The sequence below is a fragment of the Ascidia mentula genome, chromosome 2 (assembly GCF_947561715.1).
Source record: "Ascidia mentula chromosome 2, kaAscMent1.1, whole genome shotgun sequence".
Taxonomy (NCBI): domain Eukaryota; kingdom Metazoa; phylum Chordata; class Ascidiacea; order Phlebobranchia; family Ascidiidae; genus Ascidia; species Ascidia mentula.
The window spans coordinates 19,813,400-19,826,967 of NC_138567.1; the positions used below are offsets into that span (position 1 = coordinate 19,813,400).

At 42.9% G+C, this 13,568-nt stretch overlaps 1 protein-coding gene, 20 non-coding genes and 22 pseudogenes across 21 annotated transcripts; 42 read left to right on the forward strand and 1 right to left on the reverse strand.

Moving 5' to 3' along the window:
- Positions 1-46: 46 nt before the first annotated feature.
- On the forward strand, positions 47-165 carry LOC145892290 (5S ribosomal RNA). Its single transcript, XR_014401030.1, has one exon. It is a non-coding gene; the product is annotated as a 5S ribosomal RNA (ribosomal RNA).
- A 238-nt stretch (positions 166-403) lies between these two features.
- On the forward strand, positions 404-521 carry LOC145892722 (5S ribosomal RNA; annotated as a pseudogene).
- A 411-nt stretch (positions 522-932) lies between these two features.
- LOC145891462 (5S ribosomal RNA) lies at positions 933-1,051 on the forward strand. Its single transcript, XR_014400251.1, has one exon. It is a non-coding gene; the product is annotated as a 5S ribosomal RNA (ribosomal RNA).
- A 65-nt stretch (positions 1,052-1,116) lies between these two features.
- LOC145892715 (5S ribosomal RNA) lies at positions 1,117-1,234 on the forward strand (annotated as a pseudogene).
- Positions 1,235-1,299: 65 nt separating this feature from the next.
- Positions 1,300-1,418, forward strand: LOC145891210 (5S ribosomal RNA). The gene has a single exon (XR_014400017.1). It is a non-coding gene; the product is annotated as a 5S ribosomal RNA (ribosomal RNA).
- Positions 1,419-1,483: 65 nt separating this feature from the next.
- On the forward strand, positions 1,484-1,602 carry LOC145892628 (5S ribosomal RNA; annotated as a pseudogene).
- A 421-nt stretch (positions 1,603-2,023) lies between these two features.
- LOC145892428 (5S ribosomal RNA) lies at positions 2,024-2,142 on the forward strand (annotated as a pseudogene).
- Positions 2,143-2,207: 65 nt separating this feature from the next.
- On the forward strand, positions 2,208-2,326 carry LOC145891211 (5S ribosomal RNA). Its single transcript, XR_014400018.1, has one exon. It is a non-coding gene; the product is annotated as a 5S ribosomal RNA (ribosomal RNA).
- Positions 2,327-2,391: 65 nt separating this feature from the next.
- On the forward strand, positions 2,392-2,510 carry LOC145892379 (5S ribosomal RNA; annotated as a pseudogene).
- A 238-nt stretch (positions 2,511-2,748) lies between these two features.
- On the forward strand, positions 2,749-2,867 carry LOC145892058 (5S ribosomal RNA). The gene has a single exon (XR_014400819.1). It is a non-coding gene; the product is annotated as a 5S ribosomal RNA (ribosomal RNA).
- Positions 2,868-3,104: 237 nt separating this feature from the next.
- Positions 3,105-3,222, forward strand: LOC145892731 (5S ribosomal RNA; annotated as a pseudogene).
- A 65-nt stretch (positions 3,223-3,287) lies between these two features.
- Positions 3,288-3,406, forward strand: LOC145891212 (5S ribosomal RNA). The gene has a single exon (XR_014400019.1). It is a non-coding gene; the product is annotated as a 5S ribosomal RNA (ribosomal RNA).
- A 65-nt stretch (positions 3,407-3,471) lies between these two features.
- On the forward strand, positions 3,472-3,590 carry LOC145892381 (5S ribosomal RNA; annotated as a pseudogene).
- Positions 3,591-4,174: 584 nt separating this feature from the next.
- LOC145891463 (5S ribosomal RNA) lies at positions 4,175-4,293 on the forward strand. The gene has a single exon (XR_014400252.1). It is a non-coding gene; the product is annotated as a 5S ribosomal RNA (ribosomal RNA).
- Positions 4,294-4,358: 65 nt separating this feature from the next.
- Positions 4,359-4,476, forward strand: LOC145892716 (5S ribosomal RNA; annotated as a pseudogene).
- Positions 4,477-4,541: 65 nt separating this feature from the next.
- Positions 4,542-4,660, forward strand: LOC145891213 (5S ribosomal RNA). Its single transcript, XR_014400020.1, has one exon. It is a non-coding gene; the product is annotated as a 5S ribosomal RNA (ribosomal RNA).
- A 65-nt stretch (positions 4,661-4,725) lies between these two features.
- Positions 4,726-4,844, forward strand: LOC145892629 (5S ribosomal RNA; annotated as a pseudogene).
- A 238-nt stretch (positions 4,845-5,082) lies between these two features.
- LOC145892723 (5S ribosomal RNA) lies at positions 5,083-5,200 on the forward strand (annotated as a pseudogene).
- Positions 5,201-5,265: 65 nt separating this feature from the next.
- On the forward strand, positions 5,266-5,384 carry LOC145892429 (5S ribosomal RNA; annotated as a pseudogene).
- A 65-nt stretch (positions 5,385-5,449) lies between these two features.
- On the forward strand, positions 5,450-5,568 carry LOC145891214 (5S ribosomal RNA). The gene has a single exon (XR_014400021.1). It is a non-coding gene; the product is annotated as a 5S ribosomal RNA (ribosomal RNA).
- A 65-nt stretch (positions 5,569-5,633) lies between these two features.
- Positions 5,634-5,752, forward strand: LOC145892382 (5S ribosomal RNA; annotated as a pseudogene).
- Positions 5,753-5,990: 238 nt separating this feature from the next.
- Positions 5,991-6,109, forward strand: LOC145892059 (5S ribosomal RNA). The gene has a single exon (XR_014400820.1). It is a non-coding gene; the product is annotated as a 5S ribosomal RNA (ribosomal RNA).
- A 420-nt stretch (positions 6,110-6,529) lies between these two features.
- On the forward strand, positions 6,530-6,648 carry LOC145891216 (5S ribosomal RNA). The gene has a single exon (XR_014400022.1). It is a non-coding gene; the product is annotated as a 5S ribosomal RNA (ribosomal RNA).
- Positions 6,649-6,713: 65 nt separating this feature from the next.
- On the forward strand, positions 6,714-6,832 carry LOC145892384 (5S ribosomal RNA; annotated as a pseudogene).
- A 584-nt stretch (positions 6,833-7,416) lies between these two features.
- Positions 7,417-7,535, forward strand: LOC145891464 (5S ribosomal RNA). The gene has a single exon (XR_014400253.1). It is a non-coding gene; the product is annotated as a 5S ribosomal RNA (ribosomal RNA).
- Positions 7,536-7,600: 65 nt separating this feature from the next.
- On the forward strand, positions 7,601-7,718 carry LOC145892717 (5S ribosomal RNA; annotated as a pseudogene).
- Positions 7,719-7,783: 65 nt separating this feature from the next.
- Positions 7,784-7,902, forward strand: LOC145891217 (5S ribosomal RNA). The gene has a single exon (XR_014400023.1). It is a non-coding gene; the product is annotated as a 5S ribosomal RNA (ribosomal RNA).
- A 65-nt stretch (positions 7,903-7,967) lies between these two features.
- LOC145892630 (5S ribosomal RNA) lies at positions 7,968-8,086 on the forward strand (annotated as a pseudogene).
- Positions 8,087-8,324: 238 nt separating this feature from the next.
- Positions 8,325-8,442, forward strand: LOC145892724 (5S ribosomal RNA; annotated as a pseudogene).
- Positions 8,443-8,507: 65 nt separating this feature from the next.
- On the forward strand, positions 8,508-8,626 carry LOC145892431 (5S ribosomal RNA; annotated as a pseudogene).
- A 65-nt stretch (positions 8,627-8,691) lies between these two features.
- LOC145891219 (5S ribosomal RNA) lies at positions 8,692-8,810 on the forward strand. Its single transcript, XR_014400025.1, has one exon. It is a non-coding gene; the product is annotated as a 5S ribosomal RNA (ribosomal RNA).
- Positions 8,811-8,875: 65 nt separating this feature from the next.
- On the forward strand, positions 8,876-8,994 carry LOC145892385 (5S ribosomal RNA; annotated as a pseudogene).
- Positions 8,995-9,232: 238 nt separating this feature from the next.
- Positions 9,233-9,351, forward strand: LOC145892060 (5S ribosomal RNA). The gene has a single exon (XR_014400821.1). It is a non-coding gene; the product is annotated as a 5S ribosomal RNA (ribosomal RNA).
- A 420-nt stretch (positions 9,352-9,771) lies between these two features.
- LOC145891220 (5S ribosomal RNA) lies at positions 9,772-9,890 on the forward strand. The gene has a single exon (XR_014400026.1). It is a non-coding gene; the product is annotated as a 5S ribosomal RNA (ribosomal RNA).
- A 65-nt stretch (positions 9,891-9,955) lies between these two features.
- LOC145892426 (5S ribosomal RNA) lies at positions 9,956-10,074 on the forward strand (annotated as a pseudogene).
- Positions 10,075-10,312: 238 nt separating this feature from the next.
- On the forward strand, positions 10,313-10,431 carry LOC145891221 (5S ribosomal RNA). The gene has a single exon (XR_014400027.1). It is a non-coding gene; the product is annotated as a 5S ribosomal RNA (ribosomal RNA).
- Positions 10,432-10,496: 65 nt separating this feature from the next.
- Positions 10,497-10,615, forward strand: LOC145892427 (5S ribosomal RNA; annotated as a pseudogene).
- Positions 10,616-10,853: 238 nt separating this feature from the next.
- Positions 10,854-10,972, forward strand: LOC145892061 (5S ribosomal RNA). Its single transcript, XR_014400822.1, has one exon. It is a non-coding gene; the product is annotated as a 5S ribosomal RNA (ribosomal RNA).
- Positions 10,973-11,209: 237 nt separating this feature from the next.
- LOC145892733 (5S ribosomal RNA) lies at positions 11,210-11,327 on the forward strand (annotated as a pseudogene).
- Positions 11,328-11,392: 65 nt separating this feature from the next.
- LOC145891446 (5S ribosomal RNA) lies at positions 11,393-11,511 on the forward strand. Its single transcript, XR_014400236.1, has one exon. It is a non-coding gene; the product is annotated as a 5S ribosomal RNA (ribosomal RNA).
- A 65-nt stretch (positions 11,512-11,576) lies between these two features.
- Positions 11,577-11,694, forward strand: LOC145892234 (5S ribosomal RNA). The gene has a single exon (XR_014400980.1). It is a non-coding gene; the product is annotated as a 5S ribosomal RNA (ribosomal RNA).
- Positions 11,695-11,759: 65 nt separating this feature from the next.
- Positions 11,760-11,868, forward strand: LOC145892710 (5S ribosomal RNA; annotated as a pseudogene).
- Positions 11,869-12,010: 142 nt separating this feature from the next.
- Positions 12,011-12,973, reverse strand: LOC145889667 (ankyrin repeat domain-containing protein 66-like). Its single transcript, XM_082980660.1, has 4 exons — positions 12,668-12,973; positions 12,487-12,614; positions 12,347-12,436; positions 12,011-12,294 (listed from the first exon to the last, which is right to left on the reverse strand). Exons 1-4 carry the CDS (start codon positions 12,839-12,841, stop codon positions 12,126-12,128), a joined length of 561 nt encoding a protein of 186 aa, XP_082836786.1. The 5' UTR covers positions 12,842-12,973; the 3' UTR covers positions 12,011-12,125.
- Between the last annotated feature and the right edge of the window lie 595 nt (positions 12,974-13,568).

Below are 13,568 nucleotides of genomic sequence, written 5' to 3' on the forward strand. Positions count from 1 at the left end.
TATGCTTTGAATTGCGCATAAAGATCGTCAAAACAGACTTACAAACGTCTACGGCCGTACCAAGTTGGAAGCACCCGATCTCGTTCGATCTCGGCAGTTAAGCAACCTCGGGCTTGGTTAGTACTTGGATGGGTGATTGCCTAGGAATACCAAGTGTTGTAGTCATTTTTCTATTTGCACAAAGTATGCTTTGAATTGCTCATAAATGTCGTCAAAACAGACTAACAAACGTCTACGGCCATTCCAGTTTGAAAGCACCCGATCTCGTTCGATCTCGGCAGTTAAGCAACCTCAGGCTTGGATGGGTGACCGCCTAGGAATACCAAGTGTTGTAGTCATTTTACTGTTTGCACAAAGTATGCATTGAATTGCGAATATAGATCGTCATAACAGACTAACAAACGTCTAAGGCTATACCAGGTTAAAAGCACCGATTTCGTTCGATCTCGGCAGTTAAACAACCTCGGGCTTGGTTAGTATTTGGTTGGGTGATTGCCTAGGAATACCAAGTGTTGTAGTCATTTTACTGTTTGCACAAAGTATGCTTTGAATTGCCTGTAAATGTCGTCAAAACAGACTAACAAACGTCTACGGCCATACCAGGTTGAAAGCACCCGATCTCGTTCGATTTCGGCAGTTAAACAACCTCAGGCTTGGATGGGTGACCGCCTAGGAATACCAAGTGTTGTAGTCATTTTACTGTTTGCACAAAGTATGCTTTGAGTTGCCTGTAAATGTCGTCTAAACAGACTAACAAACGTCTACGGCCATACCAGGTTGAAAGCACCCGATCTCGTTCGATTTCGGCAGTTAAACAACCTCAGGCTTGGATGGGTGACCGCCTAGGAATACCAAGTGTTGTAGTCATTTTACTATTTGCACAAAGTATGCTTTGAATTGCCCATAAATGTCGTCAAAACAGACTAACAAACGTCTACGGCCATATCAGGTTGAAAGCACCCGATCTCGTTCGATCTCGGCAGTTAAGCAACCTCGGGCTTGGTTAGTACTTGGATGGATGACCGCCTAGGAATACCAAGTGTTGTAGTCATTTTTCTATTTAAACAAAGTATGCATTGAATTGCGCATAAAGATCGTCATAACAGACTAAAAAACGTCTAAGGCCATACCAGGTTGAAAGCACCGTTCTCGTTCGAACTCGGCAGTTAAGCAACCTCGGGCTTGGTTAGTATTTGTTTGGGTGATCGCCAAGGAATACCAGGTGTTGTAGTCATTTTTCTATTTACACAAAGTATGCTTTGAATTACGCATAAAGATCGTCAAAACAGACTAACAAACGTCTACGGCCATACCAGGTTGAAAGCACCCGATCTCGTTCGATCTCGGCAGTTAAGCAACCTCGGGCTTGCTTAGTACTTGGATGGGTGACCGCCTAGGAATACCAAGTGTTGTAGTCATTTTTTTATTTACACAAAGTATGCTTTGAATTGCGCATAAAGATCGTCAAAACAGACTTACTAACGTCTACGGCCGTACCACGTTGGAAGCACCCGATCTCGTTCGATCTCGGCAGTTAAGCAACCTCGTGCTTGGTTAGTACTTGGATGGGTGATTGCCTAGGAATACCAAGTGTTGTAGTCATTTTTCTATTTGCACAAAGTATGCTTTGAATTGCTCATAAATGTCGTCAAAACAGACTAACAAACGTCTACGGCCATTCCAGTTTGAAAGCACCCGATCTCGTTCGATCTCGGCAGTTAAGCAACCTCAGGCTTGGATGGGTGACCGCCTAGGAATACCAAGTGTTGTAGTCATTTTACTGTTTGCACAAAGTATGCATTGAATTGCGAATATAGATCGTCATAACAGACTAACAAACGTCTAAGGCTATACCAGGTTAAAAGCACCAATTTCGTTCGATCTCGGCAGTTAAACAACCTCGGGCTTGGTTAGTATTTGGTTGGGTGATTGCCTAGGAATACCAAGTGTTGTAGTCATTTTACTGTTTGCACAAAGTATGCTTTGAATTGCCTGTAAATGTCGTCAAAACAGACTAACAAACGTCTACGGCCATACCAGGTTGAAAGCACCCGATCTCCTTCGATCTCGGCAGTTAAGCAACCTTGGGCTTGGTTAGTATTTGTTTGGGTGATCGCCAAGGAATACCAGGTGTTGTAGTCATTTTTCTATTTACACAAAGTATGCTTTGAATTACGCATAAAGATCGTCAAAACAGACTAACAAACGTCTACGGCCATACCAGGTTGAAAGCACCCGATCTCGTTCGATCTCGGCAGTTAAGCAACCTCGGGCTTGCTTAGTACTTGGATGGGTGACCGCCTAGGAATACCAAGTGTTGTAGTCATTTTTCTATTTACACAAAGTATGCTTTGAATTGCGCATAAAGATCGTCAAAACAGACTTACAAACGTCTACGGCCGTACCACGTTGGAAGCACCCGATCTCGTTCGATCTCGGCAGTTAAGCAACCTCGGGCTTGGTTAGTACTTGGATGGGTGATTGCCTAGGAATACCAAGTGTTGTAGTCATTTTTCTATTTGCACAAAGTATGCTTTGAATTGCTCATAAATGTCGTCAAAACAGACTAACAAACGTCTACGGCCATTCCAGTTTGAAAGCACCCGATCTCGTTCGATCTCGGCAGTTAAGCAACCTCAGGCTTGGATGGGTGACCGCCTAGGAATACCAAGTGTTGTAGTCATTTTACTGTTTGCACAAAGTATGCTTTGAATTGCCTGTAAATGTCGTCAAAACAGACTAACAAACGTCTACGGCCATACCAGGTTGAAAGCACCCGATCTCCTTCGATCTCGGCAGTTAAGCAACCTTGGGCTTGGTTAGTAATTGGATGAGTGACCTCCTAGGAATACCAAGTGTTGTAGTCATTTTTCTATTTAAACAAAGTATGCATTGAATTGCGAATAAAGATCGTCATAACAGACTAACAAACGTCTAAGGCTATACCAGGTTAAAAGCACCGATCTCGTTCGATCTCGGCAGTTAAGCAACCTCAGGCTTGGATGGGTTACCGCCTAGGAATACCAAGTGTTGTAGTCATTTTACTGTTTGCACAAAGTATGCATTGAATTGCGCATAAAGATCGTCATAACAGACTAACAAACGTCTAAGTCTATACCAGGTTAAAAGCACCGATCTCGTTCGATCTCGGCAGTTAAACAACATCGGGCTTGGTTAGTATTTGGTTGGGTGATTGCCTAGGAATACCAAGTGTTGTAGTCATTTTACTGTTTGCACAAAGTAAGCTTTGAATTGCCTGTAAATGTCGTCAAAACAGACTAACAAACGTCTACGGCCATACCAGGTTGAAAGCACCCGATCTCGTTCGATCTCGGCAGTTAAGCAACCTCGGGCTTGCTTAGTACTTGGATGGGTGACCGCCTAGGAATACCAAGTGTTGTAGTCATTTTTCTATTTACACAAAGTATGCTTTGAATTGCGCATAAAGATCGTCAAAACAGACTTACAAACGTCTACGGCCGTACCACGTTGGAAGCACCCGATCTCGTTCGATCTCGGCAGTTAAGCAACCTCGGGCTTGGTTAGTACTTGGATGGGTGATTGCCTAGGAATACCAAGTGTTGTAGTCATTTTTCTATTTGCACAAAGTATGCTTTGAATTGCTCATAAATGTCGTCAAAACAGACTAACAAACGTCTACGGCCATTCCAGTTTGAAAGCACCCGATCTCGTTCGATCTCGGCAGTTAAGCAACCTCAGGCTTGGATGGGTGACCGCCTAGGAATACCACGTGTTGTAGTCATTTTACTGTTTGCACAAAGTATGCTTTGAATTGCCTGTAAATGTCGTCAAAACAGACTAACAAACGTCTACGGCCATACCAGGTTGAAAGCACCCGATCTCGTTCGATTTCGGCAGTTAAACAACCTCAGGCTTGGATGGGTGACCGCCTAGGAATACCAAGTGTTGTAGTCATTTTACTGTTTGCACAAAGTATGCTTTGAGTTGCCTGTAAATGTCGTCTAAACAGACTAACAAACGTCTACGGCCATACCAGGTTGAAAGCACCCGATCTCGTTCGATTTCGGCAGTTAAACAACACCAGGCTTGGATGGGTGACCGCCTAGGAATACCAAGTGTTGTAGTCATTTTACTATTTGCACAAAGTATGCTTTGAATTGCCCATAAATGTCGTCAAAACAGACTAACAAACGTCTACGGCCATATCAGGTTGAAAGCACCCGATCTCGTTCGATCTCGGCAGTTAAGCAACCTCGGGCTTGGTTAGTACTTGGATGGATGACCGCCTAGGAATACCAAGTGTTGTAGTCATTTTTCTATTTAAACAAAGTATGCATTGAATTGCGCATAAAGATCGTCATAACAGACTAAAAAACGTCTAAGGCCATACCAGGTTGAAAGCACCGTTCTCGTTCGAACTCGGCAGTTAAGCAACCTCGGGCTTGGTTAGTATTTGTTTGGGTGATCGCCAAGGAATACCAGGTGTTGTAGTCATTTTTCTATTTACACAAAGTATGCTTTGAATTACGCATAAAGATCGTCAAAACAGACTAACAAACGTCTACGGCCATACCAGGTTGAAAGCACCCGATCTCGTTCGATCTCGGCAGTTAAGCAACCTCGGGCTTGCTTAGTACTTGGATGGGTGACCGCCTAGGAATACCAAGTGTTGTAGTCATTTTTTTATTTACACAAAGTATGCTTTGAATTGCGCATAAAGATCGTCAAAACAGACTTACTAACGTCTACGGCCGTACCACGTTGGAAGCACCCGATCTCGTTCGATCTCGGCAGTTAAGCAACCTCGTGCTTGGTTAGTACTTGGATGGGTGATTGCCTAGGAATACCAAGTGTTGTAGTCATTTTTCTATTTGCACAAAGTATGCTTTGAATTGCTCATAAATGTCGTCAAAACAGACTAACAAACGTCTACGGCCATTCCAGTTTGAAAGCACCCGATCTCGTTCGATCTCGGCAGTTAAGCAACCTCAGGCTTGGATGGGTGACCGCCTAGGAATACCAAGTGTTGTAGTCATTTTACTGTTTGCACAAAGTATGCATTGAATTGCGAATATAGATCGTCATAACAGACTAACAAACGTCTAAGGCTATACCAGGTTAAAAGCACCGATTTCGTTCGATCTCGGCAGTTAAACAACCTCGGGCTTGGTTAGTATTTGGTTGGGTGATTGCCTAGGAATACCAAGTGTTGTAGTCATTTTACTGTTTGCACAAAGTATGCTTTGAATTGCCTGTAAATGTCGTCAAAACAGACTAACAAACGTCTACGGCCATACCAGGTTGAAAGCACCCGATCTCCTTCGATCTCGGCAGTTAAGCAACCTTGGGCTTGGTTAGTATTTGTTTGGGTGATCGCCAAGGAATACCAGGTGTTGTAGTCATTTTTCTATTTACACAAAGTATGCTTTGAATTACGCATAAAGATCGTCAAAACAGACTAACAAACGTCTACGGCCATACCAGGTTGAAAGCACCCGATCTCGTTCGATCTCGGCAGTTAAGCAACCTCGGGCTTGCTTAGTACTTGGATGGGTGACCGCCTAGGAATACCAAGTGTTGTAGTCATTTTTCTATTTACACAAAGTATGCTTTGAATTGCGCATAAAGATCGTCAAAACAGACTTACAAACGTCTACGGCCGTACCACGTTGGAAGCACCCGATCTCGTTCGATCTCGGCAGTTAAGCAACCTCGGGCTTGGTTAGTACTTGGATGGGTGATTGCCTAGGAATACCAAGTGTTGTAGTCATTTTTCTATTTGCACAAAGTATGCTTTGAATTGCTCATAAATGTCGTCAAAACAGACTAACAAACGTCTACGGCCATTCCAGTTTGAAAGCACCCGATCTCGTTCGATCTCGGCAGTTAAGCAACCTCAGGCTTGGATGGGTGACCGCCTAGGAATACCAAGTGTTGTAGTCATTTTACTGTTTGCACAAAGTATGCTTTGAATTGCCTGTAAATGTCGTCAAAACAGACTAACAAACGTCTACGGCCATACCAGGTTGAAAGCACCCGATCTCCTTCGATCTCGGCAGTTAAGCAACCTTGGGCTTGGTTAGTAATTGGATGAGTGACCTCCTAGGAATACCAAGTGTTGTAGTCATTTTTCTATTTAAACAAAGTATGCATTGAATTGCGAATAAAGATCGTCATAACAGACTAACAAACGTCTAAGGCTATACCAGGTTAAAAGCACCGATCTCGTTCGATCTCGGCAGTTAAGCAACCTCAGGCTTGGATGGGTTACCGCCTAGGAATACCAAGTGTTGTAGTCATTTTACTGTTTGCACAAAGTATGCATTGAATTGCGCATAAAGATCGTCATAACAGACTAACAAACGTCTAAGTCTATACCAGGTTAAAAGCACCGATCTCGTTCGATCTCGGCAGTTAAACAACATCGGGCTTGGTTAATATTTGGTTGGGTGATTGCCTAGGAATACCAAGTGTTGTAGTCATTTTACTGTTTGCACAAAGTAAGCTTTGAATTGCCTGTAAATGTCGTCAAAACAGACTAACAAACGTCTACGGCCATACCAGGTTGAAAGCACCCGATCTCGTTCGATCTCGGCAGTTAAGCAACCTCGGGCTTGCTTAGTACTTGGATGGGTGACCGCCTAGGAATACCAAGTGTTGTAGTCATTTTTCTATTTACACAAAGTATGCTTTGAATTGCGCATAAAGATCGTCAAAACAGACTTACAAACGTCTACGGCCGTACCACGTTGGAAGCACCCGATCTCGTTCGATCTCGGCAGTTAAGCAACCTCGGGCTTGGTTAGTACTTGGATGGGTGATTGCCTAGGAATACCAAGTGTTGTAGTCATTTTTCTATTTGCACAAAGTATGCTTTGAATTGCTCATAAATGTCGTCAAAACAGACTAACAAACGTCTACGGCCATTCCAGTTTGAAAGCACCCGATCTCGTTCGATCTCGGCAGTTAAGCAACCTCAGGCTTGGATGGGTGACCGCCTAGGAATACCACGTGTTGTAGTCATTTTACTGTTTGCACAAAGTATGCTTTGAATTGCCTGTAAATGTCGTCAAAACAGACTAACAAACGTCTACGGCCATACCAGGTTGAAAGCACCCGATCTCGTTCGATTTCGGCAGTTAAACAACCTCAGGCTTGGATGGGTGACCGCCTAGGAATACCAAGTGTTGTAGTCATTTTACTGTTTGCACAAAGTATGCTTTGAGTTGCCTGTAAATGTCGTCTAAACAGACTAACAAACGTCTACGGCCATACCAGGTTGAAAGCACCCGATCTCGTTCGATTTCGGCAGTTAAACAACCCCAGGCTTGGATGGGTGACCGCCTAGGAATACCAAGTGTTGTAGTCATTTTACGATTTGCACAAAGTATGCTTTGAATTGCCCATAAATGTCGTCAAAACAGACTAACAAACGTCTACGGCCATATCAGGTTGAAAGCACCCGATCTCGTTCGATCTCGGCAGTTAAGCAACCTCGGGCTTGGTTAGTACTTGGATGGATGACCGCCTAGGAATACCAAGTGTTGTAGTCATTTTTCTATTTAAACAAAGTATGCATTGAATTGCGCATAAAGATCGTCATAACAGACTAAAAAACGTCTAAGGCCATACCAGGTTGAAAGCACCGTTCTCGTTCGAACTCGGCAGTTAAGCAACCTCGGGCTTGGTTAGTATTTGTTTGGGTGATCGCCAAGGAATACCAGGTGTTGTAGTCATTTTTCTATTTACACAAAGTATGCTTTGAATTACGCATAAAGATCGTCAAAACAGACTAACAAACGTCTACGGCCATACCAGGTTGAAAGCACCCGATCTCGTTCGATCTCGGCAGTTAAGCAACCTCGGGCTTGCTTAGTACTTGGATGGGTGACCGCCTAGGAATACCAAGTGTTGTAGTCATTTTTTTATTTACACAAAGTATGCTTTGAATTGCGCATAAAGATCGTCAAAACAGACTTACTAACGTCTACGGCCGTACCACGTTGGAAGCACCCGATCTCGTTCGATCTCGGCAGTTAAGCAACCTCGTGCTTGGTTAGTACTTGGATGGGTGATTGCCTAGGAATACCAAGTGTTGTAGTCATTTTTCTATTTGCACAAAGTATGCTTTGAATTGCTCATAAATGTCGTCAAAACAGACTAACAAACGTCTACGGCCATTCCAGTTTGAAAGCACCCGATCTCGTTCGATCTCGGCAGTTAAGCAACCTCAGGCTTGGATGGGTGACCGCCTAGGAATACCAAGTGTTGTAGTCATTTTACTGTTTGCACAAAGTATGCATTGAATTGCGAATATAGATCGTCATAACAGACTAACAAACGTCTAAGGCTATACCAGGTTAAAAGCACCGATTTCGTTCGATCTCGGCAGTTAAACAACCTCGGGCTTGGTTAGTATTTGGTTGGGTGATTGCCTAGGAATACCAAGTGTTGTAGTCATTTTACTGTTTGCACAAAGTATGCTTTGAATTGCCTGTAAATGTCGTCAAAACAGACTAACAAACGTCTACGGCCATACCAGGTTGAAAGCACCCGATCTCCTTCGATCTCGGCAGTTAAGCAACCTTGGGCTTGGTTAGTATTTGTTTGGGTGATCGCCAAGGAATACCAGGTGTTGTAGTCATTTTTCTATTTACACAAAGTATGCTTTGAATTACGCATAAAGATCGTCAAAACAGACTAACAAACGTCTACGGCCATACCAGGTTGAAAGCACCCGATCTCGTTCGATCTCGGCAGTTAAGCAACCTCGGGCTTGCTTAGTACTTGGATGGGTGACCGCCTAGGAATACCAAGTGTTGTAGTCATTTTTCTATTTACACAAAGTATGCTTTGAATTGCGCATAAAGATCGTCAAAACAGACTTACAAACGTCTACGGCCGTACCACGTTGGAAGCACCCGATCTCGTTCGATCTCGGCAGTTAAGCAACCTCGGGCTTGGTTAGTACTTGGATGGGTGATTGCCTAGGAATACCAAGTGTTGTAGTCATTTTTCTATTTGCACAAAGTATGCTTTGAATTGCTCATAAATGTCGTCAAAACAGACTAACAAACGTCTACGGCCATTCCAGTTTGAAAGCACCCGATCTCGTTCGATCTCGGCAGTTAAGCAACCTCAGGCTTGGATGGGTGACCGCCTAGGAATACCAAGTGTTGTAGTCATTTTACTGTTTGCACAAAGTATGCTTTGAATTGCCTGTAAATGTCGTCAAAACAGACTAACAAACGTCTACGGCCATACCAGGTTGAAAGCACCCGATCTCCTTCGATCTCGGCAGTTAAGCAACCTTGGGCTTGGTTAGTAATTGGATGAGTGACCTCCTAGGAATACCAAGTGTTGTAGTCATTTTTCTATTTAAACAAAGTATGCATTGAATTGCGAATAAAGATCGTCATAACAGACTAACAAACGTCTAAGGCTATACCAGGTTAAAAGCACCGATCTCGTTCGATCTCGGCAGTTAAGCAACCTCAGGCTTGGATGGGTTACCGCCTAGGAATACCAAGTGTTGTAGTCATTTTACTGTTTGCACAAAGTATGCATTGAATTGCGCATAAAGATCGTCATAACAGACTAACAAACGTCTAAGTCTATACCAGGTTATAAGCACCGATCTCGTTCGATCTCGGCAGTTAAACAACATCGGGCTTGGTTAGTATTTGGTTGGGTGATTGCCTAGGAATACCAAGTGTTGTAGTCATTTTACTGTTTGCACAAAGTAAGCTTTGAATTGCCTGTAAATGTCGTCAAAACAGACTAACAAACGTCTACGGCCATACCAGGTTGAAAGCACCCGATCTCGTTCGATCTCGGCAGTTAAGCAACCTCGGGCTTGCTTAGTACTTGGATGGGTGACCGCCTAGGAATACCAAGTGTTGTAGTCATTTTTCTATTTACACAAAGTATGCTTTGAATTGCGCATAAAGATCGTCAAAACAGACTTACAAACGTCTACGGCCGTACCACGTTGGAAGCACCCGATCTCGTTCGATCTCGGCAGTTAAGCAACCTCGGGCTTGGTTAGTACTTGGATGGGTGATTGCCTAGGAACACCAAGTGTTGTAGTCATTTTTCTATTTGCACAAAGTATGCTTTGAATTGCTCATAAATGTCGTCAAAACAGACTAACAAACGTCTACGGCCATTCCAGTTTGAAAGCACCCGATCTCGTTCGATCTCGGCAGTTAAGCAACCTCAGGCTTGGATGGGTGACCGCCTAGGAATACCACGTGTTGTAGTCATTTTACTGTTTGCACAAAGTATGCTTTGAATTGCCTGTAAATGTCGTCAAAACAGACTAACAAACGTCTACGGCCATACCAGGTTGAAAGCACCCGATCTCGTTCGATCTCGGCAGTTAAGCAACCTCGGGCTTGCTTAGTACTTGGATGGGTGACCGCCTAGGAATACCAAGTGTTGTAGTCATTTTTCTATTTACACAAAGTATGCTTTGAATTGCGCATAAAGATCGTCAAAACAGACTTACAAACGTCTACGGCCGTACCACGTTGGAAGCACCCGATCTCGTTCGATCTCGGCAGTTAAGCAACCTCGGGCTTGGTTAGTACTTGGATGGGTGATTGCCTAGGAACACCAAGTGTTGTAGTCATTTTTCTATTTGCACAAAGTATGCTTTGAATTGCTCATAAATGTCGTCAAAACAGACTAACAAACGTCTACGGCCATTCCAGTTTGAAAGCACCCGATCTCGTTCGATCTCGGCAGTTAAGCAACCTCAGGCTTGGATGGGTGACCGCCTAGGAATACCACGTGTTGTAGTCATTTTACTGTTTGCACAAAGTATGCTTTGAATTGCCTGTAAATGTCGTCAAAACAGACTAACAAACGTCTACGGCCATACCAGGTTGAAAGCACCCGATCTCCTTCGATCTCGGCAGTTAAGCAACCTTGGGCTTGGTTAGTAATTGGATGAGTGACCTCCTAGGAATACCAAGTGTTGTAGTCATTTTTCTATTTAAACAAAGTATGCATTGAATTGCGAATAAAGATCGTCATAACAGACTAACAAACGTCTAAGGCTATACCAGGTTAAAAGCACCGATCTCGTTCGATCTCGGCAGTTAAGCAACCTCAGGCTTGGATGGGTTACCGCCTAGGAATACCAAGTGTTGTAGTCATTTTACTGTTTGCACAAAGTATGCATTGAATTGCGCATGAAGATCGTCATAACAGACTAACAAACGTCTAAGTCTATACCAGGTTAAAAGCACCGATCTCGTTCGATCTCGGCAGTTAAACAACATCGGGCTTGGTTAGTATTTGGTTGGGTGATTGCCTAGGAATACCAAGTGTTGTAGTCATTTTACTGTTTGCACAAAGTATGCTTTGAATTGCCTGTAAATGTCGTCAAAACAGACTAACAAACGTCTACGGCCATACCAGGTTGAAAGCACCCGATCTCGTTCGATCTGGGCAGTTAAGCAACCTTGGGCTTGGTTAGTACTTGGATGGGTGACCTCCTAGGAATACCAAGTGTTGTAGTCATTTTTCTATTTAAACAAAGTATGCATTGAATTGCGAATAAAGATCTTCATAACAGACTAACAAACGTCTACGGCCATACCAGGTTAACAGCACCGATCTCGTTCGATCTCGGCAGTTAAGCAACCTCGGGCTTGGTTAGTACTTGGATGGGTGACCGCCTAGGAATACCAAGTGTTGTAGTCATTTTTCTGTTTACCCAAATTATGCTTTGAATTGCGCATAAATGTCGTCAAAACAGACTAATAAACGTCTACGGCCATACCAGATTGAAAGCACCCGATCTCGGCAGTTAAGCAACCTCGGGCTTGGTTAGTACTTGGATGGGTGTCCGCCTTGGAATACCAAGTGTTGCATTCATTTTTCTATTTACGCAAAGTATGGTTTGTATTGCGCATAAAGATCGTCATAACAGACTAACAAACGTCTACGGCCGTAGGGAAACATGCGTGTTGCTACAATGGTTCCTGGTAATTCCCCTTACTAAATTTGTCAACATGTTGAAATCAACGCAATTTAAAAAATATTTCCCAACTACACCAAAAAATAAAATACACCGATTTTATTCCAGGAACACTTAGTTCTGTTATGTTAATTTTGCATTGAATTTGGTTGTTTCAAATATCGGATGAGGGTAGAAATCTTCCTCCGGATCTTCTCCCTTTCCTCGTATGATCATCATCCCCAGATTTCCTCCTCCTTCTTTGTTCCTCATCCCACGATGGAATTTTCTTCGTATCCGAGTTCGTTGTAGCGAGTAGCCAATCGTAAGGTCGCTTGCGCAGGCTGCAACGAGACTATTATTTTCACATTTTTTTCACAAAGCGAAAGCACTCACGTGATTTTGTCACGCAAAGCTGCGGAAATGACGTCGGCACATTCCATGTGACCGTAAAGTCTCGCCAATGTCATCGGCGTGTCTTCATAACTACGACAGAAACATGCAAATGATATGTTTGACTTAATTCATTGACTTACTTGTCGATTGCTGTTTCGTCACCTCCGTTTTCTATCAAAATTCTGAGAATATCGTTTCTACCACTTTCGGCAGCAAAGTGCGCGGCTGTTTTGCCTTCATCGTTACGCATGGTTGGGTTTGCTCCAGCCTGAAATAATAAGGAAATTTATTTCTTTGAAACGAATCACGTCACCAGCAAACCAAAAGTAAGAGTTTGACGGATCTGACGTTTCCGGAAATGACGCCACACATCAGTGGAGTTCGACCCCCCCAATCTTCGTCTCTTTCGTCTTTGTTAAATTTTTGCTGATCAAGTAAGTCTTCCAACCGCTCATTGTCACCAGAGGCAGCGCATTCGTGTAACACAGACATCATCACGTTCTTTTACTTTTCATTGATGATAATAACGGCCGGACCTTACACTAAAACTTTGTGAGCGAAACTTCAGTTTCGCAAAACCTAGTGATTTTAACAACTTTTCAATAAAATTGGAAGGGCAACATCACATCAAGACTGAACAAAACAAGAACATTTAAGTATAGTTTGAACATTGTTCTTGAGCTGCACCAAAAGCGAGTCGAAAAGTCCATACATTGCGCATTTGTTCCGTGGTTGGCTTCTGTGACACCTTTGTGTGCATAAACGAACAAACAGACTTGAAACCAAAGCGTTCAATATGAAGCCAACATAGAATTCACACTAAAGTTTTATACAAACTGACCCGTATTTAAAAAGTTATTTATATCCCATACTCACTTTGCTTCTAGTTGTTAAAAGTACCCATGTTTGGTGGAACTCAAAAAAGTTGAGGCACTCTCTTTAAAAAAGTTACCTTCCTAACCATGGGTTATATCTGTATTCAATTCATATTTCGTATACTCTTGTTTTAAACCTGTTATTTGAAGCCAACTCTGAGAATTAAAACAGATTCTGGCATTTAACAAAACAAAACCTTTTGAAACAGGGGCTTTATTACACAACAAAGCAGACTTTCGTGGAACAATGGAAATGAGAAATCAACACCAATAACTGTTGTTTCCTTTTCCTCTGTCTTTCCAATGAAAGAAATCTTCGACCTTCTTGCCTGTGTTGCTCATCCTTC

Coding starts and splice junctions, on each gene's coding strand:
- LOC145889667 (XM_082980660.1), bottom strand. CDS start 12,841: ATGATGTCTGTGTTACACGAATGCGCTGCCTCTGGTGACAATGAGCGG. Junction 12,615..12,667: donor CCGTCAAACTCTTACTTTTG/GTTTGCTGGTGA, acceptor TTATTATTTCAG/GCTGGAGCAAACCCAACCAT. Junction 12,295..12,346: donor GCTTTGCGTGACAAAATCAC/GTGAGTGCTTTC, acceptor GTCTCGTTGCAG/CCTGCGCAAGCGACCTTACG.